Source organism: Miscanthus floridulus, chromosome 14 (assembly GCF_019320115.1).
Source record: "Miscanthus floridulus cultivar M001 chromosome 14, ASM1932011v1, whole genome shotgun sequence".
Classification (NCBI taxonomy): Eukaryota; Viridiplantae; Streptophyta; class Magnoliopsida; order Poales; family Poaceae; genus Miscanthus; species Miscanthus floridulus.
Genome location: NC_089593.1, coordinates 69,484,280 through 69,507,791, shown reverse-complemented (window position 1 = coordinate 69,507,791; position 23,512 = coordinate 69,484,280). Strand labels below are relative to the sequence as shown.

General features: G+C 47.5%; 2 protein-coding genes across 8 annotated transcripts; one reads left to right on the top strand and one right to left on the bottom strand.

Annotated features, from left to right (window-relative positions):
- Positions 1-4,005: 4,005 nt before the first annotated feature.
- On the top strand, positions 4,006-19,140 carry LOC136505052 (protein MHF2 homolog). 7 transcript variants are annotated; one of them, XR_010771073.1, is made up of 6 exons: positions 4,006-4,298; positions 6,384-6,437; positions 6,541-6,634; positions 8,625-8,700; positions 18,691-18,744; positions 18,840-19,140. XR_010771073.1 is itself a non-coding variant. In XM_066500132.1 (4 exons), the coding sequence occupies exons 1-3, from the start codon at positions 4,149-4,151 to the stop codon at positions 6,631-6,633; spliced, it is 297 nt and encodes a 98-aa protein (XP_066356229.1). In that variant the 5' UTR covers positions 4,006-4,148; the 3' UTR covers position 6,634; positions 6,821-7,200. The 7 variants fall into 7 exon arrangements, 3 of the variants coding, with proteins under 3 accessions (XP_066356229.1, XP_066356230.1, XP_066356231.1); XR_010771076.1 differs by lacking the exons at positions 8,625-8,700; positions 18,691-18,744; positions 18,840-19,140 and adding exons at positions 4,398-4,503; positions 6,821-7,200; XR_010771074.1 differs by lacking the exons at positions 8,625-8,700; positions 18,691-18,744; positions 18,840-19,140 and adding an exon at positions 6,821-7,200 and having other exon boundaries at positions 4,006-4,503.
- Positions 19,141-19,802: 662 nt separating this feature from the next.
- Positions 19,803-20,159, bottom strand: LOC136503671 (secreted RxLR effector protein 161-like). The gene is made up of 2 exons (XM_066498671.1): positions 20,028-20,159; positions 19,803-19,985 (listed from the first exon to the last, which is right to left on the bottom strand). The coding sequence occupies exons 1-2, from the start codon at positions 20,157-20,159 to the stop codon at positions 19,803-19,805; spliced, it is 315 nt and encodes a 104-aa protein (XP_066354768.1).
- Positions 20,160-23,512: the final 3,353 nt, after the last annotated feature.

Genomic DNA, 23,512 nt, shown 5'->3' with positions numbered 1-23,512 from the left:
ATGAAACACTTGTAAAAAAACACTTGAAACCATAGCAAAACATACACAACATCCAGATTAAACCCTTGCAACATATGTGTGAAACATACGCAACATCTAGATAAACACACTTGCAACATACGTTTAAAAAACAAATGAAACATCGGGAACAGACGCTTGCAACATACGCGTACAAACCATTGCAACAAATGTAACATTCCGATCTACTTTTGCAACATCCGTATGAAACACTTGCAACATACCTTTGACACATCTGAAACATTTGGAATGTACGCTTGCAACATGTGCTTTCAGCGCAGCATCTCTTTGCTGCTTGGGAGAAATAGAAGTTCGTCGGCGTGTGAATTCATCGGTTTAGAGCTTGCCGGTGGTGCAGAGTGACCGGCCAGGGGGGCGCCATAGCCGTCGTGAGCGGCGGCCGGAGCAGAGTTACCCTCCATTTCTTCGAACCCGACGATGGAGCTTTGCGTTGTCGGCGACCGACCAAGGGACACCACAACCTTGGAGCAGATCGGGCAGGGGGCAGCTGCGGACCGGCCAAGGGGCGCGATGGGGCGGCGACCGGAGCGGAGCCGCCCTTCATTTCTGCGAGCCCGGCTATGGAACTTCGTGTCATCGGCGGACCGACCAGGGGACATCGCAGCCTTGTCGCGTACCGGGCAGGGGAGCGCGTTGGGACGACAGCTGGCCACGGGGCACCGTGGATTATAGACTCCGAGGGGCGCTGGCGAGGCCGGCGGCCAGCGGAGGAACCTCACGGTTGTGGCGCTATGGAGCACGGTCACGGTAGAGCACGATTTATGTGGCGCTGCGGTGGAGGGCCTTCTAGAGAATAGAGTAGCAGAATAAGGTTAGAGGCGAGCGGACAAAGGGATATGCCAGCTGGGCTTTTGGGCTAGTGCAGCGGCCCACTAACGCAACGTCCGAACGATGGGACGTCCTGACCAGAGTATCACCGCTTTGAATTCATAGAAATCCAGGGGAGCAAGCGGCCCTGTTATTATTACCAGAATAAGTCTTCAGTTTTCACGAGGTATTCAGCGGAAGAAAGTGACCGATTGAGGGTACCTAAAATGCTTCCAAGTTTTCACCTATGACAGAACCCACAGAAATCTAGTGTTTGTTCCGTCAAGAAACGTAAGGCATTTTTTATGAGGAGGAAGGCTGCCATACTATTTTCTTTTTCTTCACATTGTCAATCGTTATAAGATCACAATCATCTTTTCTTTTTTGAAACAGAACAGGAAGGGTTTTGCACCCCTACTGCAATAACAAATTATTAACAGAGAGGTTTGTATGTACACGAGTGGGCTCAAACTAAATAAAAGTCTAGGGAACAAAGAAAAAGCAGAAGAAAAGAATAAGAAACCAACAGCGAAGGGAAGCTTAACCGAGGTTTGAGTCCATTGCTGAATTCTAGCGAAATACCTCTTCGCACGCCAAAGTAGTGAAGTGTATATTTATTTTAAAAGTATTTTAGACGTCTGTAATCTATTTTCTCAATTCTAAATTATAAGACGTTTTAACTTTTTTAATACTTTCCATTTTCAATTATAAGTTGCTTTGCTTTTTTGGTTTATCTATTTTGTTACGTATAAGTCGCTTTGACTTTTTTGGTTCACCTATTTTGTTATGTACATAACAACAAAATAGATAAACTAAAAAAGTCAAAGCGACTTATAATTTAAAATGGAGGGGTACATTATTTTCACTGTATAACTAAACATAGTGTGTACATACATACATACATACATGCATGCACGGAAAGATGTTTTATAATTTGGAATGAATGGAGTGTTAGAACAACTCCAAGAGACTCTTTATATCATTCCTAAATGCTAGGAATAGAGATTTTGGTGAAAAACTACCCTACAATAGCTTCTCTAAATGACTTATATTCCGAATTATTCGCTAGCCAAATATAAAAGACGAGAATGGCTCTCTAGAGTACGCACAAGATATAGAAGAACTGTTGGAGAGTGAAAAGATATAGAAAATGATTTTTATGCAAATGACTCTCTAAATTATTAGAGTGGGATTTAGAAAAGCTTTTGGAGATGCTCTTATTATAGTTAACACTGCTTTTGTACCTTTGGACACGCATGTGATTTAACTAACCATCACCTTTCTTTTTGAGGAATTATTAAAAATACACCATGCATATATGACAATGTTTTTTTCAAAACAAAATCACCTATTCCAAATGGATGAAGGGAAGGAAAAAGTACCCATACCAGTGTACTCCCTCTGTCACAAAACAGAAGACGTTCTTGGTTCCTAAGAAATCAATTTTTTTAACTTTGACTAATTATATATAAAATAATATTAATATTTATAATATATAATTAGTGTCATTAAATAAATCGTTAAATATATTTTTATAATAAATTTATTTATTAAAGATATAAATATTGTACATATTTTCTATAAATCTCATCAGAGTTAAGCTTGTATGGTATAAAGTCTTCTTTCTAGGACGGAGGGGAGTACTATTATCAGTTCCAAATGCAATAAATAAAAGCGTAAAGAGAGGAGGTAGCATTAACTCCGCCAGTAACCGTCATCTAAGGCTGTGTTTAGTTTATGAAATCAAAAATTTTGGATGTCACATCGGATATTTTGAGGATGTCGGAAGAGATTTTCGGATACTAATAAAAAAACTAATTACATAGCTCGCCTGAAAACTGCGAGACGAATTTATTAAGGCTAATTAATCCATCATTAGCGCATATTAGTTACTGTAGCACTTATGGCTAATCATGGACTAATTAGTCTTAAAACATTCGTCTCGCGATTTTCAACCAAACTGTGTAATTAATTTTTTCGTCTATATTTAATACTCTATGCATGTACCGTAAGATTTGATGTGACAATTTAAGGTGAAAATTTTTGAAACTAAACCACGCCTAAACCTAACTGATGTTTTTTTTTGACAACATAAACCTAACTGATGTTGCTCTCGTCAGTTCCATTTCCATCTGTGCTGGACGCCCCGGATTTGCATTGCCTTCCCCTGACTGACCCTCCAGGCTTTCGACGCTTTCCCATCTGATCGTGCAGCACACGAAACGAAATATCTGTCACTTTCTATGAACAAGATTAGCGACAACGTCACTTTCTATGAACAAGATTAGCGACAACTAAGGGCCTGCTTATATTCATCGAATCTTGCGGCAATGCATGGAGTACTAAATGTAGACGAAAAAAAAACTAATTGTATAGTTGAATGAGAAATCGCAAGACGAAACTTTTGAACCTAATTAGTCCATAATTAGACACTGACACTAATTGTCAAATACAAACGATAGTGCTACAGTAGCCAAAATCCAAAAATTTTTGGATCTAAAGGGGGCCTAAAGGAGGCCTGTTTAGTTGCCACCTAAAAAACTTTTCATCCCATCACGTTGAATATTTAGACACATACATATAACATTAAATATAGATAAAAAACTAATTGCATAGTTTATCTGAAAACCACGAGACGTATCTTTTAAGCCTAATTAATTCATGATTAATCATAATTGCTACAGTAACCCCGCAAATTAATTAAGCTTAATAAATTCGTCTCTCGATTTTCAGACAAGTTATGCCATTAGTTTTTTTTATATACAACTCCATAAGGCTCCTAGATTCCGCGCTCTCTCAGGGCTTTGGTTACTGTTCCCTGTCCGGCTGTCCAGCCCCCGCCCGCCGCGTGGCCACGCCGCTCGCAGCTGCGGGGCTCTCTTCCTCGTGGTCATCCCAACACCCACGCCCCTCAGGCCCACCACCCGCGCGGCGCCTCAAGCTCGTGCGTGTGCACGCCTGATTTCCCTCTCTCATGATTCATGGGCCCATGTCTGCTCTGGCCCAGTCTTAGTATCCAGTGTCGGAGCCGTCGTCGCACCGCCTGGGCTTTTTTTTATTAGTATCAAACACCCTGCTCAAAAATTTTTCGCCCATGAACTGAACAAGGCCTGAATCCCATCGCTAAAGGCCACCAAGAAAGTTGAACTCACTGACTGACGCCACTATAAGATCGGAGAGAAATCGGCAGAAAGAAAGAAAGAAAGCAGGTGGAGTGGAGCTGTAACAATTCGCCACAGCTAGCCTCCTCCTCCTCCTCCCTCTCAGCTCAGGCTAGCTCTCACTCCCCTCCCCCTTCTTGCATGCCGATCGCCTCCAAGCTCGTCTACTTCCAGCGCCGCCCCTCGCCGGCGCCGCCGGACGACCCGGGCCCCGAGCCGCCCGACCCCTGGCGCCGACCCTGCCGCGACCACCGCCGCCGCCGCAGCTCCCTCTCCTCCCACCACAAGCTGGTGCGTGCCCAAGAACACCGCTGCCGTTTCGTTTCCTCTGACTTCCTGCCGTTTTGTTTGCTAATAAAGCCGCGGCCTTTTGCGGTTTCCCGAGTGAAGAAACCTGGGGGCCGGGGCTCTTCTAGTTTTCTTATAGATTCGAACTCCGGCTTCCAGCATAGCTAGAACTTGGAGCATGGTGTGGATTACTGTTCCCCGTGTCTAGGTGAGCCCGAAAGTTTTGATTTTTGACACCGAGAAATGGTGAGTTATCGAGTTAGCAGGGTGCAGAGTGCATGCGTAACTGAGAAAAAAAAGTTGATGTTTTCTTGGAGGGTAACCTTGTAGAGCTTTGTTCCTCTGAGCTGCTGATGGATGTAGATGTCTACTGTACACCCTGTGGTTAAATAGGACTGTTATGAAATCCCAGGTTGAAATCATGCGGTCGGTTTGGTTAGAATTAGTTGGCAGAGATGGACGATGGTGTGTAGATGATATGTGCTGTGCACATGATCTTCGTTTTCCTTTGCTTAAATGTTTGGGTCACGCAAATTTTAGAAATTGTTTCGCAGTAGTAATTCGGTTTCCATGAAGGGCTAGTCTCAGGAACATTGAGGAGCCCATCAGCGTCCTGGAATATTCGGCAGTGCTTGCTTGAAAGTTACTAATGCATCGTAAGTCAATCCCTCGAATTTAGTAGAATGACTTCATTCCTCATACTAGCACTAATCATTAGCTTATGAGAAACGATATGATGATGGATCAACTCATTCCATTCTAGAAACCAAACAAGAAAGTGAGAAGTGAAAAAATGATGGACCGACTCATTTCTTAAACCAATCACCCTGTTAGTGTCAATGCTGATAAAGAAAAATTGGCGCTTAAACTTTTATGTCCTATGTGCATAGCCATTTTAGTGTTGGCAGCCAGTAAGGCTAAGGCAGTAGCATATGCCCATCAGGCAAATTTTGTGGTTAAAAGTTCTTTTCAAAATTACCAAGGGGTCTGCATAAATCCAATTCGTAGCAGGTTTCTGTATGGCAAGCCACACACTTAACTGGTTTGATCACATATTGATCAACCAGTCTTCCATTTGTTTTGATTAGTAGTTGTAACAGTAAGCACTTATCTTCTTCACCTAGCAGACACAAATAATTTCAGCTTAGCACCTGTCTTCTGTCCAAGTAGATGGCTTCTAGCCTTCTACACCTTGAGTGTTAACTATATTGCTACATTACATGTAATGTCATCTTATTTGACAATAGCTGGATGAAATGGGTAAGACAATTTGACATTGTTTGTCACGAGTTGACTTGTGTAACTGCACTTACATGCCTCAAGTGCAGAGCACTGTTAGGTAATGTAGGATGTCTCATGTGTTACTTGGGGGCACATAGTTGAACAACGGTTGCAAGAAGGCCGTGCCAGACGCCATAGGCGATCAGAGAAGATTTTATTTTCTTTGTTATCAAGTTTTAGCTAGGTTTGTTTGTTAGGTTTGGAACTTGGTTTGTCAAACAAGCTCACAAGCACATCGTTTGTTGGCTTGGATGGATTGTTATAATCAGCGCTATATATAAGGAATGACTGAACTGGGAAATCAAGCTTGAAAAGAGCTACCTCCTTTCCCTGTCTCTTTCACCCTGTGTTCCATCTAATGCAGCTCAGGGGTTCGAGCTGTTTCTCCACCCCATCCCAGAACTTTTTGACTAGTTTTTTTTTTTTTTTGAAATAATCTTGTCCTTCTATTCTTTTGTCTAGCTTGGAACGAGATGGTGTAAGGGTCCCAGATAGTATGTTAAAACCTGCTTTTTAACTTTGGTATTTCTTTGATTTTTTATGTTTAAGTGGCTTAATTCTGCCGGTGACTGGGGTAAGAGTATCAGTACGATGAAACTTGGTGAACAAATGGTTTTCTTTAATGAAAAATGCTGACTGGTTTTCTGTTTCTATAAGAGATGAAGAATTGGCACTAGAAAGAGTTCGAAAGATGTACTTGACTCGATTGTTGTCACCCTTTGATTTATAGTGGACAATATAGGGTTCAAAGTAACTTCTTTGAGTGTGTTATTCATTATATGCTGACATGTTATGTTCACCTGGCAGCCAATGCAAGTGCTCTTAAAGTCAGCTGCGAGCTTCTTCGCATATTTGTTACAGGTTTGCACCTCTGAAAAAATGCTGCATCACTGCAAGCTATTTATGCTGTGGAAGCAATTCCATTTCTGGATTTTAACTGATTTCTCTTATAGAGGCTATTCAGCGCTCTGCTTTTATTGCTGAAGCGGAGGATGGTACTGTCATCGAGCCCACCCACCTAGAGCGTGTGTTGCCACAACTGCTATTGGACTTTTGAGGTACCCCTTAGAGCCTCCAAATCCATTTACCTGGTTGAATGCATTTGTCAAAGCCTGTGAACACACGCAGCTTCTACATCAGCTAAACTTGGAAAGCGAAAGGCTAGATTTCATCATACACATGATATTTTTCTTGTTTGCTGTAACACGGACTCTGAACTGATAATTGTTTGTACTGGCATGTAGCCCTGTTCATGGTTCGCCAAAATTGGCTACCTGCCCGCACCTAAACCTCGATGGAACCATAACACGAATTGAATTGGTTCGCGTGTCCAAACCGAGTAAACATGGGTAGATCCGTCGGTTTGCCGTTTCAACTTGATAAACCGAGAATCAGATGCAAGGAATGATGAAAAGGAAAAGAAGAAGAGGCAATGGTGGCAAAGATGTCGCGTGAGGCCACGGTCGCTGCAGCTAAAAAGCAGCTGCTACTGCCATCTGCCACTGCTAGTACAGTGTTTCAGTGTGACAATAACAGCAGCTGCTGCAGCAGCTAGTAAAACAGCTGTGCCAAACACCCTAGAAACTGAACCTGTTACCATTGTTATGAATATATCCATTGTTGTTGTAATTCTATAAACTTGTTCGAACTACGAAGCACATACGGCCACTTGTAGTTATCGTGTTCCTACGGTGTTTGACACAACCTAAAACACAACAGTCGTCATAAATATATTGATATATTAAAATCTACTTAAACTAAATATAATAGTAGTACTAGTAATAATAATAAACAATATATATTCGTTTCACTGAAATTTGGCTTATGCTGATACTTATGTTGATTTATTATGAGAGAAAAATAAAATGTTTGTTCGCTGAAAGTACTACTAAAGTAGTTCAAGCGAACCGTCTCTAACTTTCTCCCTAGTCTGTCCTTTGCACTCCTCTTTTGTCCTTTGGATTCGTGTTCTTGTGCTCTCGCCCTTTGGATCATTCGTTCTTTGTGCTCCTCTTTTGTCCTTTGGGTTCGTCTTCCTGCGCTCTCACCTTTTGGATCATCATCTCGCTCTCACTCTTATATTGTTTTAAAGTTTGGAGCTGCAAAACCTTCATCAGTGTTACACCACTAGTGTCATGGTAGGTGAGCCCTTGCGCTCACCTTTATTGCTTTAAGCTTGGCATCACATCGCTTGTGTCATGGCTTGGCACCTGAGCCCTGGCTCTTACTCTAAGTTTAGAGCTGCAAAGCCTTCATTGGTGTCACCCCACTCATGTCGTGGCTTGGTTACCTGAGCATGTACATTTTGTGGCGTGTATACGAACATGTGGCTCACCATCCATCTTTCTGAAACTTACAAAAGATGCACATAATAGCTACCTACTTAACTGTCAATTTCCCGTATGAGATTAATCCTTAAATATATTTGATTTAAAGTTGGGCTAAACCTAATTAAAGCTAACAAAAATAGCTAGCAAATTTTAGGTACAAACACCACACAACAAATTATATGCCCATATGGGTATATTTGTTAGTAATAGTAATGGTTATTGTCGTCGTTATTCTAAACTTGTCCGAACCACGAAGCGCCAACAGTCACTTGTAGTTTTCTTCTTATATATATAAAAAATTAAAGTCATGCTAGTTTTTGTCGACAGCGCAGCACTGATCCAAGCGTGAATGAACAGATATATCCCATATTTTTTTGGCCCCTACTGAGAATATATTAAAAAGGATTTGAAAGTACAAAAACAAATACAAAGGGGACAGCTTAGGCTGTGGAAAAAGCTAAAGGTAGGACTAAAGAAGCAACCTAGGGGACTAGAAAGGAGATCCCATATTTATTTATATCATATGTCAATAAACGCCACCTCTTCTTTTTATTTCCTTATGATAAATGACAGGATTTTCACGGTCTCTTAGATTTAGGGCGCATGCAAAGTTTTGCGGCAAGTTGGCCAAGCTCTCTCGCCATCCTCGCTCGTCGCATAACATTTGTCTTGTGAACAGCAGTAGCAAACAGCTTCAGATACTGCTCCCGTTTTGCAGGTCTGTTTCTCGCATGGGCACAAATCAACAACATTCCGAGCTGCATGCACATAAAGGCATTCACTTCAAAAATTAGGTAAAGTAAACCTAACTTTACAGTACTTTAAGGTTGTTTCTCTGTTTCTCGAACAGGACACTATGGGAACAATTTATATATTTACTGAAAACTACTCCCTTCATGTCTAGATGTACAGTGAAAATAATATATTTAGAAAAGCTAAAACATCTTATAATTTAAAATAGAGGAAGAAATATAAGTAATTTTATTGGAATGCACATGTGTACTTACAGTGTGTAGGAATCATGAAACATCCTAGGATCAGCATTAAGAACAGGACCGCCTTGCTTCCCTCCATTGTAATTTTCACCATATAAGGAGGTTCTCCAGATCAGAGATTAATGTATGTATATATGTTTGACTACCGAATGCTTGCAGCAAGGGTCATATATATATATATATATATATATATATATATATATATAGGGAGAGTATATTCGGTAGCCAGCTACAAAATAAGTTATTCTGTAGCCACCTTTATTTACGATAATTTTATATACTAATTTACGATAATGTCAATACATATTTACGATAGTTGTGTTACTATAACACATGGGGATATTTACCATAACGTTATAGTAAACCACTTAGTAAGGAGTTACTTATTGTAACACGACTTCCGAGAGTGGCGGAGACCTACGCGGCCAACAGTTCGCAAAGACGTCTCCGACCAACTACCCAAGCAAAGGCCCAGCTACCACGCCTCTAGACCCAGAAAGATGACGGTTTCTCAGACTGCTTGCAGGACGCTGCCGGTGGCCCTGGCGCAGCCTCCGCCCGGTTTATTCGTAGGCGTCTCCGGCGAGGAGGGGGCGGAGGCCACCCCGCTGCAAGGCTAATCAAGTGCCAACGTTACCTACGTGTGTGTGCAGGTAACTAGAGAAAGGCGCTCGTGGATGGCGCGGGCGCGCCGGTTCGGCCTCCGCTCGTAGGGGCAGAGACCCAAGCAGGAGAACGACAGTAATGGGCGTCAGGGGTCTGCGGCCTCGGCGTCCCAGGGGCGGAGACCGTCGACGGAGACCTAAAGGACCTTCGCCGAATCCTGAGGCCTGATGGGGCGGAGACCAACGGCGGAGGTCCAAAGGCCCATCGCCGAATCCTGAGGCCTGATGGGCCGGCTGATCGCGCAGGCCCAGTACCTGATGGTGGCATCACAAGATTGCCCCCGAGAGGAAAGGCGAGTAGTGGAATATTCCGAGAATGTACTGTAGCAGTTGAAGGGTACTATTGTAAACTCTGTAAAAGTGGTAGTTGAGCCCTATAAATAGGGTACACTTGTAATAGTACGAGAGGTTGGTGAATGTATTAATGAAACTCTAGTTTTACGTGCCATTTCCCTTCACACCCACTTGTCGTGCCTGTTTCCCAAGCCTCCGCCTGAGGGTAGCGCTTAGCGGGCGGAGGCCTCTACATCCTCCACACTGTCTGAGACCGCAAGTCTCAACATTGGTGCCCACCCCGCCATACAACGGTCATCTCCGGAGAATTCGCCTGCCGCCCAACAGTCATCTCCGGAGAAGTTGCAAGGTATACAACGGAAAGCAATACGGCGTAAACAGCCACAGCGTAGGACAACGGCTAGTTTTGCGGCCTAACGGCTACTATGACAAGACCAGTGGCCACGCCAGAGCGGGCCAGGGGGGAAACTGCGGGGATCGGTCAGAGACGTGACTACGCGCAGTCTCCGCCCCCGCGGACGTCCTTGCTTAGGGCGTTTTGAGCTCACGACACGCTCACCCAGCTAAAGAAATACCAAAAGTCTCCGCCGTCTGCACAAGCCGCGCCAAACCTCCTATCGGATCACACACCGATTCAGCAAGCCTCACCAGGCGGACTTCAAGTACGCCTCCACCGGCCAAAAAACTGCCAACACTTCTACCCCGGCCATCAAGCAAGCACAGAGAAGGAGAGAACATGGGGCAGAGGTCCTGGCCACCACCTTTGTATCGCGCATGTTCGCCCAAGCAAAGGCCCACGGTGTGCAAGCTCGGGACTAGACGAGATATGTAAACTAGCACAACAGACATAAGCCCCCGCACAAACAATCAAGAAAGTGAACCTATTTTGTATTCCATAAAACATCAAGTAGCATTCTTACAGGACACAAACTTACAATAAAATCCAAACTATTGTGGCGGAGGTCCGTGCCAAGCAAGCGCGCGAGTAAACCCAACGCGCTCGTCGTCTATGTCAAACTTAACTGACTCAAACACGTCGCGCGCAACGTTGCGGGGAAAGGCCGAACACCAATACTCCCAAAGCTCTCCACTCACATAAATACCGTCGTTGTAGAGAGTCAAAGGCATGACATCTTGCGCAGGCTCCCCATTTGGAACCTGCGCAAGTTTAAAATTTTCCACAAAATCATTCAGAACAAAAGAAACTTTATTTAAAAGAGCTCAACAGGACTACAATATACAAGTCAAAACAGCTAATTCCTACAAAGAGCCCAGACCTCCGGCATCCCGGCCGTAGCAGAAGTCCTTGGAACGGAGCCCGCATCAACTGTGGGCAGGGACGGCGCCTGTGGCCTCCGACCATCACCACCGCCAATTGTAGCGCCCACCGGAGCGCCAGCGGTGGCGAAGGCACCGCCCGCGGTCGCCGAGCGCGGAACTGATGGAGGCCTACCCACAAGACTCTTCTGCGCATCTTGTAGCACAGGCTAAAATATAAAGGGCACAGGAAATGAAAGCCTTCGTAGCTTCGCAAAAAGCAAGGAGACAAAAATAGCAGCTACAAAGATTAGAAATACCTTCGCCCTCTTTTCCTCCGCCAGTTTTCGGGCAGCAGGTCTCCCAAATGGAGCCCAAAAGTACCCAATGAAATTTCTCAAGGTTTTTTGCAAACCAAGAGAAGTCTCACCAAGCTCCTTCGGACCAGGCAGCGCTCCTTTTGGAATACTTTTGGTATGCATACACCCGCTGCGCACCAAAAGCTTGGCGTAATTCGCTACTCCCGCCAGCGCCCCATAGTTCGTACAGCCATTGATCAGACCGGGGAGCTTCGCAAGGTAACGCTAAAGCCAGGAGGCGAGGGCGTAGACGCTATCTTCCTCCGGAGGAGCAGAGGTTTCGCCTCTGAACTCGGCGACGATGGCCCAGTAATGGCCAACGGTTGAAGCAAGGACCCCCTTGACCGAGTCCAAACACCTCGTCGTCAAAGACAGCTGCTCCCCCACCGCAGCTGCGGATTCCTTCTCAGAGGCCATCTCTCGCCGAAGACCCTCGGCCAACTCGTTCGCCCTACGGGCCTGCTCGGCGGACAAAGCTTCCGCATCCCGGGCCTTGGCGAGATCGGCCCTCAAAGCCTCCTTTTCTTGTTCCTTCTCCGCCAGAGAAAGGCGGAGAGCTGCAAGGGAGTTGGAAAACCCCCCTTTTTCACCTTCCAAGCGCTCGTTCTCTGCCTTGAGCGCTTCAATCACAGTATCTCGGTCGGAGACCTCGTGAGTGCAGCGCTCTTCCATAACAACGGCCGTGTGATACCCCTGCGATTAGAAAGAAGAAGACCAAGGCGATCAGCAATAGAAACAAAAACAAGTCTAAAGGCGAACATACACCAAAAAAGGCAAACCACCGAAGACGCACCAAGCTCTGGTGTTCTAGATGAACATGGAGAAGTTGGAAGAAATTCATGTCCCTCAGACGCTGTTTGAAGCGATCTATTCAAAGAAGAACAAACAAACACAAGACCATAAGGTGAGAAAAGCAAATCTCAGAATACATACACCAACTGCCAGAGACCACCTCCGACGTCTCCAAGAACCCCAAGATAGCACTCTTCCCAACCTGAGATAGAAGTGTCGGAGGAGCCTACGTAGCAAAAAAAGAAAACAACAACAACAACAACTCAGGTCAGAGGGCCGATTAGAAATAGACAATAACAACAGGCCAAAAGACGAGTAAGATAAAAACACTCTATACTCACTCGGACCCGGCGCCATCGGCCTCGGATGCCTTGGACCAAACCTGACGCTAGTAGCGACCACTTGCTCCTCCGGGGTGAGGAGTCCAGCCATGACATCACCTACAAAGCAACAAGTACACAGTATTAGCACTTGGTAGAATACATAAACAAATAAACCGGGCGAAGATAGTAAACACAAAAATGTGCTCCAAACAAACTTACTCATAAAAAGCCCAGGCTAGGCCGCCTGCCGAGCCCCCTGGGTAGAAGTCTCCGCCATATCATGCGGCGAAGGCCCAAAGGGCCGGCTCTCCTCAGCCAGCGGCCTGGCGGGCGGAGGGCTCAAAAAAGACAGAGCCACTGGGGCCTACTCGGCAAGCACGTTCTCCGGCTGCCCGACGTCGGCCGCTGGCGTGGGGGAAGGCGCAACAACGACTGGAGATGAGGGAGCATGCTGCAAGGCGACCTCTGCGCCCTCTTCAGAACTTGAATACAGCCCGCCAAAAATGTCGGGCATAGGGTCGGCGGCGCTAGCCTCCGGCTGTTCGGAGACAATTGCAGCACCATGCAAGGAGCGCGCCGGAGCAGCGCTGGCCCTCGGACGCTCCGCACCGCTCACAGCGCCGCTCATAGGGCGCACCGGGGATCTAGGAGAGCCGCAATCCCCGCCGCTCGCGACCCGCACGTCCACTGACGGGACAGAGGAGCTCTGAACGTCTTCACTACCGGCGGAGGCAACGCCAGCACTACCGGTCGAAGACGCAGCCGCCGTGATCACCAGAGCACCGGTCTTCCTTTTCTTTTTCACAGGCGCCTGAGCAACAGCGACGCCCTTCCTCTTCTTGGACTCGGCCTCTGCCGTAACATTCTTCGCGAAGGCCTTCTTCTTCTTGTCAATCAAAGCCAGGACCTCGGTGGGAACCTCGCGCTCCCGGTAGACGATCCCGAGCTCCTCAAAAACTCGATTGAGCCGTGGCATGGTGCCTGCCACAGCTCTCCGAGACGTGTACTCATGCTCGGAAATTTTGCCAACCAACCCGACAGTGGCCTCCTCAATGTCGGCAACGAAGCTGTCCTCTGTCACCCCCTCCCCTAAAGATTGACCAAAGCGGGGGAAAGGAATCCCGGCCTCCGGCCCAAAAACGGGAACCTTCACCTTTTCTAGCTGAAAGGCTGGGTTGTCCCTACCCAGGGGCCAATAGTTGGAGGCCATAATCTCCTCCACTAGGTCACGGCCCCTGGAGTAGCGACACGCCACCGCAAAAGCCCAGTCGCAAGCCTTCCTCGCTGGAGACATCTCCTCCGGTGGATCCACGTGCATATGCAGCGCCATCTCCTCCATTCTTGAAGTCAATGGATACTCTGAGACCTCCGCACCATCCTCGGTAGTGCCGCGGACCCCGTAGGTCTTCACGTAGAACCACTGCTCAAGCCAGCCGCGGTCCCACTTGCCCTTCTGGCAAAAAGAAATCTCCAGGCGGTCTACGCCTTGGTTCCTCTTTGACATAAAGGTGCAACTACCATACTGGTAGGTCACCTCCACCTCCTTGCCCTCCCGCACCTCCTTCTTCTTCGGCTGCTTCTGCAGCTCGTAGTACGCGCAGAAGGTGTCCACATCTGGCTCGGCACCATAAGAAACACATGCCCAACAAAATTTGTTGAGCGTAAGGAAGGCCATAGGGGTCAGATGGTGAACCTAGACGATAATGTCTCCAACACCCGGCGGAGGAAGGGGACGTAAGGAAGGCGGAGGCCACAGGTGAAAAAGTCCCAAAACACCACCGCATATCCCTCCTCCGGCTCCGGAACGGTCTGGCCAGGTGGAGGGATTTTAACCCTCGAAGAAGGAAAATATGATTCCTTCAGCATCTCTGCGGCCGCCTCTTCAGTAATGGAGGAGGGGCCGAAATCCCATGACTTTATCGCCATGTCTCTAGAATCCGCAGCGATCAGGTCTCCAACGGACGCGAAGACACTCCCCAAATCCTCCTCCACTAGCTTTTCAAATTCCAACGCGGAGGCGGAGGCAAGCATGCACTCCTCAAAGCGGGCACTCCAGCCGACGCCCCTAACGCCGAGAAGGTGGCGATAGGGTCCGAAGAAGGCGGGCCGACGAGTATGGGCGGAGGCGGAAAAGAAAGCCACTGCGACGGCAGCCTAGGCGAAAGACGCAAGCGGGAAGATGGAACGCGCGAAGGCAGCTCAGGCGAAAGCGAAGAGAGCAGAGAGCGATTTCTTAGAGGCAAGGAAAGCGAATGAGCAGTGCGGGGGGGGGGACCCCGCCACCGACCCCGCCCTTATATAGGCTACGGGCGGGTGGTTCGACTCCCGCCATACAACAGTCATCTCCAGAGAATTCGCCTGCCACCCAACGGTCATCTCCGGAGAAGTTGCAAGGTATACAACGGAAAGCAATACGGCGTAAACGGCCACAGCGTAGGACAACGGCTAGTTTTGCGGCCTAACGGCTACTATGACAAGACCAGCGGCCACGCCAGAGCAGGCCAGGGGGGAAACTGCGGGGATCGGTCGAAGACGTGACTACGCGCAGTCTCCGCCCCCGCGGACGTCCTTGCTTAGGGCGTTTTGAGCTCACGACACGCTCGGGCGAACCGTGGTCTCAAAAGGGGGAACTGTTGTAACACGGCTTCCGAGAGTGGCGGAGACCTATGCGGCCAGTAGTTCGCAAAGACGTCTCTAACCAACTACCCAAGCAAAGGCCTAGCTACCACGCCTCCAGACCCAGATAGATGACGGTTTCTCATACTGTTTGCAGGATGCTGCCGGTGGCCCTGGCGCAGCCTTCGCCTGGTTTATTCGTAGGCGTCTCCAGTGAGGTGGGGCGGAGGCCGCCCCGCTGCAAGGCTAATCAAGTGCCAACGTTACCTACGTGTGTGTGTAGGTAACCAGAGGAAGGCGCTCGTGGATGGCGCGGGCGCGCCGGTTCGGCCTCTGCTCGTAGGGGTAGAGACCCAAGCAGGAGGACGGCAGTACTAGGCGTCAGGGGTCTGCGACCTCGACGTCCCAGGGGCGGAGACCGTCGGCGGAGGCCTAAAGGACCTTCGCCGAATCCTGAGGCCTGATGGGGCGGAGACCGACGGCGGAGGTCCAAAGGCCCATCGCCGAATCCTGGGGCCTGATGGGCCGGCTGATCGCGCAGGCCTAGTACCTGATGGCGGCATCACAAGATTGCCCCCGAGAGGAAAGGCGAGTAGTGGAATATTTCGAGAATGTACTGTAGCAGTTGAAGGGTACTATTGTAAACTCTGTAAAAGTGGTAGTTGAGCCCTATAAATAGGGTACACTTGTAACAGTATGAGAGGTTGGTGAATGTATTAATGAAACCCTAATTTTACGTGCCATTTCCCTTCACCCACTTGTCGTGCCTGTTTCCCGAGCCTCCGCCTGAGGGCAGCGCTTAGCGGGCGGAGGCCTCTACATCCCCCACACTGTCTGAGACCGCAAGTCTCAACATTACTATAATCTCGTAAATTAACATATTAATTAGCATAACTCAAAGTGGCTACAGAATAAGTTATTTTGTAGCTAGCTATCCCCATGTGTTATAGTAACCTGACTATCGTAAATATGTATTGACATTATCGTAAATTAGTATATAAAATTATCGTAAATGGAGGTGTAGTACTATACTGCTATTCTATACCCTAGGACCAAACTGCTATTCTGAACAGAACAGAGTTCAGTATTGTTCAATAGTCGTGTTTCAGTACTGTTCAGTATTTAGCGCTCCTGGGTGTAGTACTATACTGAACGCGGTTCAATACTAACCAGTATTTTTCTAAGGTCGGTTTTGACTTGGAATATTATTCTACACCAGGTGATTCTACACGGCAAGTCAAAACTGACCTAAAAAATACTGAGTAGTACTGAACCATATTCAGTATCAGTCAGCACTACACACAAACCGTGAAAATACTGAAATGCGACTACTGAATAGTATTGAATTTTGTTCAGTATCACAGTATGGTGTAGAATAACATGTGTGTGTGTGTGTATATATAAAGATAACTATCTATATCTTGCAAGAAGTGATAAAAGTTAACTGCTAATTGCTAATAGGTCATAACTAATATTAGTTAGCTGGTTTGGTCCAACTAGTAATATAGTTATTAGTTAGGTATTCACTAACAATTAGCTAAGCTAATTATTACAGCTAACTAGCTATTAGGCCCCGTTCGCTTGTCTTAAAATCCGGCTTGTTCGGCTTCTTTTTTCAGTCGGAATAGTATTTTTCTCTCACAATAATTCAACTGGAACAGTGCTTTGACTTGTTTTTTCAGTCAAATTCAGCCAAGCGAACGGGGCCTTAGTTGCTTGGATCCAAATAGGACCTATGTTGGGTCAAATTAAGGTTCCATTTGGATCTATTAGCTACTAATTAGTTAGTTAGCTAATAATTCACAACTAATACTCTCTCCATCCTAATATATAAGGCGTAACCATTTTTTATTCGTGTCCCATGATATAAGGTGTACTCTCTCTAGATGCACATACAACGAAACAGTAGTACTAGTGTTGATAGAGATAATTAAATATGTTCCTTAGTCTTTGAACCAAAGGTGGTTGTTACGCCTTATATATATACTGGGACGGAGGAGTATTAGCTGCTATTAGTTAGTTGGGTATACAACTAACAGTTAGCTAAATGCTTGGATCTAAGCAACTAATTAATAGCAACTAACTATTAGCTCTTTGGATCCAAATAGTTAGCTGAAATTAGCTCTATTCAATCAAACATCTTAGCTAATAATAGTTCAACTAGTAGCTCAAGATGAACTATTTAGCTAATAAGAAATTATTAGCCGTCATTATTTAATTAAATACTACTCCCTCCATTCCAAATTAGCTGGTTTTCTCCCAACTAACAGCTAATATTTAGCTTTTTGAATCCAAATAGAGCCTAAATCTAGATGGATATAAGTGCAGGATCGCCATCTGGATTCAGGAGGCAAGCATGATTCGTTTTTGGACAAGAAGACCAGGCCAGCCATTTTTTGATTCCATAAGTGGCACTGTGGCAGCATTCTGAGTTATAGCTTAGATACAGAATTCAGATGAAGTGCCTCGAAACATTCTTTGCCGGGGCCTGTCGATCCAAATACCTCAGCTAATAGGTCAACTAATATCTCAAGAAGAACTATTTAGCTAATAAAAAAAATATTAGCCGCTGCTATTTAATTAAATACTACTCCCTCATTCCAACTTAGGTTCTGTTTGGATCCATTTGGTGCTAATAGTTAGCTAGCTAATAGTTCATAGCTAATATTAACTACTATTAGCTAATTTGGTCCAACTAGCAGTGAAATAGTTGTTAGTTAGGTGTTCAACTATAACAATTAGCTAAATTGGTAGCTAGAACTGCTTAGATCCAAATAAGCTAATTATTATCAGCTAACGACTATCTTTAGGATTCAAAAAGGACCTTAGCTGGTTTTCTCCCACCTAGCAGCTAACATTTAGCTTTCTCAATCAACAGAGCCTAAATCTAGATGGATATAAAAGTACAGGGCCGCCATCTGGATTTAGGAGACAAGCATGATTTATTTGGTTTGTCAGACAAGCTCACAAGCACATCGTTTGTTGGCTTGGATAGATTGAGCTATCTTGTTTCTATCTCACCCTTGTGTTCCATCTAATGCAGCTCAGGCGCTCGAGCTGCTTCTCCACCCCATCCAAGAACATCATGAGTAGTGTTTTTTTTTTTATAAAAAAGATCTTCTGTTCTTTTGTCAAATTGGAACTAGATGGTGTAAGGTTCCCAGATAGTATGTTAAAACCTGCTTTTAACTTTGGTATTTCTGTGTTTTTTATGTCTAAGTGGCTTAATTCTGCTGGTGACTCGGGTAAGAATATCAGTAAGATGAAACTTGGTGAACAAATGGTTCTTTAACAAAAAATGGGGACTGGTTTTCTGTTTCTGTAACTATAAGAGATGAAGAATTTGGTAATAGAAGAGTTCGAAAGATGTATGTGACTCAGTTGTTATCACCCTTTGGTTTAATGTGGACAATATAGGGTTCAAAGTAACTTCTCTTGAGTGCATTGTTCATGATATGCTGACATGATATGTTCACCTGACAGCCAATGCAAGTGCTCTTAAGGTCAGCTGCGAACTTCTACGCATATTTGTTACAGGTCTGCACCTCTGAAAATTGATGCATCACTGCAGGCTCTAATTATGCTGGGGAATCATATGCATTTTTGTACTTTAACTCAAATTTCTCTTGCAGAGACTATTCAACGCTATGCTTTTATTGCTGAAGCAGAGGATGGTACTGTCGTCGAGCCCACCTACCTAGAGCGTGTGTTGCCACAACTGCTCTTGGATTTTTGAGGTAACCCAGAGATGTCCAGATGCATCAGCAGAGTCGTATAGCTGCCCAATGTCTTGTAAACACACGCAGCTTCTAGTTCTACACCAGCTAAACTTGGAAAGGAAAAAGCTAGATATCATCATACGCATGATATTTTCTTGTTTGCTGTAACATGGACTCTGAAATGGTGACTGTTTATACCGGCATGTATCGCTGTTCATCGGTTCGCCAAAATCGACTACCTCCCGCCTGTGTTGGACTAAATCACAGGTTTAGAGCTGGAATTTCTATTTTATTAGTCTTGCCACAACTATGACAGATTAGGGATACATATAGGGTAACGTGCTTACAACTTAAGAAAGCTACAACATATTCTAGAAATGTTAAAGTAGATGTTAAGGATAAAGATAAAGACGGACACAGTCACCAACTACTCTAGATAAGTATCCTAGGTAGATAAGGACAAGACTTATAGCTGCCATTTTCTCCCTAAGTCTTGTGTGGCGCCTTTCGGGGAATTTGAACCATCACAATCCTAGAGCGAAGCTCTTGGAACTTGACCCGCCCAAGAGACTTGGTGAGAAGATCGGCGAGCTGATCCTGGGTGTTGATGTAGTCAGCCTTGATGCTCCCATCACCCAAACAACTCCTAATGAAGTGGTACTTGACTCGGATATGCTTGCTGTGCTCATGGAAGACGGTGTTCTTCGCCAAGGCCAAAGCGGACTTGTTGTTCACCCTGAGCTCCACTGCTTCTGTGTCTCTGCCCAGGAGATCGCCCAGCAACCGAGCCAACTAGAGAGCTTGAGTCGAAACGGTTGTGGTAGCGATGTACTCCGCCTCGCAACTGGACAGAGCCACCACTTGCTGCTTTACCGACTACCAGCTAATCAAACACTTGTCGAGGAAGAATAGCGTCCCGCTGGTACTCTTGCTTGTGTCGATGTCGCCGACGAGGTCGCTGTCGCTGTACCCAATGAAGTGCTCCGCACCGGGACACCTTGAGTAGTGTAAGCCGTAGTCGGTGGTGCCCTCGACGTAGCGGAGGATCCTCTTGATAGTCTGCTAATGCTCCGTTGTAGGTCGCTGCATGAACCGACTGACGTAGCCAACAGCGAATGCAAGGTTTAGCCGCGTGTGGACGAGGTAGTGAAGGCTGCCCACAATGCACCGGTACTGCGTGGCGTCGACCTCCTTGGCCATGCTATCGCGGCTCAGCTTCAGCTTTTCCTCCATGGGAGTGTAGGCAGGTTTGCAGCCAGTGAGCCTGCCCAACTCGACGATGCGCTTGGCGTAGGCGGTCTAGTGAAGTCAGATGCTGGAGCTGTCCTAGTGGACCTCGATCCCCCGGTAGAAGGAGAGAAGGCCCTAGTCGCTAATCTGAAAGGTGGCCTTTATCTCCTCCTTGAATGCCTCCACCTCGGCCTCCTTGGTGCTGGTGATCACCAAGTCGTCGACGTAGACGCCTACCAACAGGGCATTGCCGCCCTTGCCCCGCCGGTAGACAGCAACCTTGTGAGGACTCTGCTGAAACCCCATTTGCTTGAGAGTGGAATCTAGCATGGCATTTAGGCTTGTGGCGCCTTCTGCAAGCCGTAGTGGGCCTTGCGTAGGCGGAGAACCTTGTTCTCCTTGCCGGGGATGACGAATCTCGGTAGCTGGTGGGCGTAGACCTCCTCCTTCAGGTCACCATTGAGGAAGGCGGACTTGACGTCCATGTGATGCACACGCCAACCCTCCTAGACCACTAGCACGAGGAGACGAACAGACTCCATCCATGCGACGGGTGCGAAGGCATCATCGAAGTCGACTCCCTCCTGCTGGACGAACCCGCGCGCCACTAGACGCTCTTTGTGCTTGATGACCACTCTGGCTTCGTCCTTCTTGAGCTTGTAGACCCACTTGAGGGTGATGGCATGATGGCCAGTGGGAAGATCTGCCGGCTCCCATGTCCGGTTTCGCTCGACCGTGTCCATCTCCTGCTGCATCGCGGCGTGACATGCAGTGTCTTCGTCCGCCTTAGTGAAGGAGTGAGGCTCGCCATCCTCGTGCGCCAGGTGCAACTTTGCCTTAAAGTCGTGCATCGCCAGTCCAGGGACGGGCTGATCACCGAAGATGTTGTCCAAGGTGCGGTAGCGCAGAGGCTCGTCATCGTGGTAGGCATCGACGCGATCCTCATCGTTGGACAATGGAGTGGTGAACTCCAACGAGCGCTGCCCATCACGGACCGAAGCTGCTGGTGCCATTCATGGAGGTGTGGGTGCCTATGCATGAGAGTGAGGAGCCGGTGTAGGAGATTGAGGTACCGTCGGTGTAGGAGAGTGGGGCATAGCCAGTGGTGGAGGACTCACTAGTGGTGTTGGCGGTGGAGGGCTCGTCGGAGTTGATGGTGAGTCGGGTGCCAAGGTGGACGAGCTCGGTGAAGATGAGCTGCTAGCTCCCTTGGCTCCCTCGAAGTGGACGTAGTCGATGATGAAGTCTCTAAGAGTCAAAGTCAAGCCATCGTCCACCACCTTGTCCCAAGCCCAGCCTCGCCCTTCATCGAACACGACGTCCCAGGAGATACGGACGCGTTGTGTCGTAGGGTCGAGGATGCAGTAGGCCTTGACGCCCTCCACGTAGCCGATGAAGACCCACAACGTGCTCCGATCATCGAGCTTGCTGAAATGGTTAAGCTCCTTGGCGAAGGCAAGACAACCAAAGACACGGAGGTGGCTCACCACTGGCTTGCGCCCATGCCAGACCTCATATGGTGTCTTGCCATCAAGGGCCTTGGTGGGCGAGCGATTGAGGAGATGGATGAAAGTCATCACCGCCTCCCTTAATAGATTGCTGGCATCCATCCCTCTCTGCTTGAGGAGGACACGAGCGGTGGCCACCACCGTCTGGTTGTGGTGCTCAATGACGCCATTCTGCTATGGGGTGTATGGCACAGAGAAGTGGCACTGGATTCCCTCATCGGTGTAGTACACCACGACCTCAGCTATCATGAACTTGCCGCCATTGTCGGTGCATAGCACCCAAAGCTTGTGCCTGCACTCCTTCTCTACAGCAGCTTGATGGCGTCCGTAGCTATTGCCTTGGTGTCAAGCAGCACTGCCCACATGTAGCAGGACATGTCATCGATGAGGAGCAGGAAGAAGCACTGGCCTCTAGGTGTGGCCAGTGTCACGGGGCTATAGAGGTCGCCGTGCATGAGCTCTAGCATCTCCTTGGTGTGGAAGCTCGCCTGGCAGGGGAAGGGGAGCCGTCACTACTTGGTGAGGACGCAGGTGTCGCAGAACTGCTCCACGTGCTTGACTCACGACATGCCCTGTACCATCTCCTTGTTGCTGAGCTGCTTCAGGGCCTCAAAGTTGAGGTGTCCAAAGCGCTCATGCCATCGCCAGGCGTCGTCATTGCAGCGGGCTACAAGACACACCGGCTGCACCACCTGCACGTGGAGGACGTAGAGGCGGTTGATGCCTCTGTTCACCTTAGCGAGAAGGCGATGATGGCAATCCCAGATGCGTAGGATCCCATGCTCGATCTCCACGTGTGAGCTGTTCTCATCTAGCTATCCCAAGCTGATGATAGAGTTCCTCAGTGTGGGGATATAGTAGACGCCGGTGAGTAGCCGGTGCTCGCCCGTCTTGGTGATGTAGATGACAAAGTCGACACCCTTGATCTCCACAACAGAGGCATCCCCGAACTTGACAGAGCCTTGCATCCTGGATTCAAACTCGAAGAAGAACTCCGACCGCTCGGTCATGTGGTGGGTGGCGCCGATGTTGAGGTACTAGCCGTCGATCTTGTCTTCATTGGACCCGGTGCCAAGGAAGACATGGGCCCATGGCTCTTCGAGGTGGAGGAGCATGGCGGCTGTCAGCGTGGGAGAGAAGTGCAGCTCGATGCTCCCATGCCTGAAAAACAGAGCCACCTCATCACCCTCTTGCGCTTATGCGACGTGTGACTGGCCACCGCGCTTCGCCTACCAGCACTCCTTGGCCTAGTGGCCGGTCCTCCCATAGTTCTTACAAGTATTGTCGTGGGTGGCCTTGCGCTTGCCATCAGGAGCACCACCATGCACCTTGTCCCTCTTGCATGGTCAACGCTTACAGCTGCTCGATGAACCAGATGTAGACGCACCCGAGGCCTTCCCCTTCTTCCGCTCCCGCTAGCGGGCGAGCCACTGCTCCTAGGTGAAGAGAAGCTTGCCATCGATGGTGACTGGCTCTGAGGGAGGTGGCTGCTCATGGTTGTCAACTGCCTTGAGGTGATCCATCACCTCCTCGACCGACAGCTCGAAGAAGTCTAGCAACATCTTGATCGCAATGGCGACTTGCGAGTACTTCTTGGGGACGACGTGGAGGAGCTTCTCGACAGCTCTCTCCTCGTCGATGTCATTGTCACCGTACCATGCCAACTGCTACATCAGGGTCTAGAGGTAGAGAGCAAAGTCGTCGACGTCCTCACTGTAGGTATTTATTAACGCACATAGAAAATTCCGCAAGCGCTCGGATACTATTATAGCTTTTACCCAAGAGTATTCCAGAGTATCGTATTTATCCACAGGGAAGCAATGTTTAAAGAACTTGATAGTTCACCAT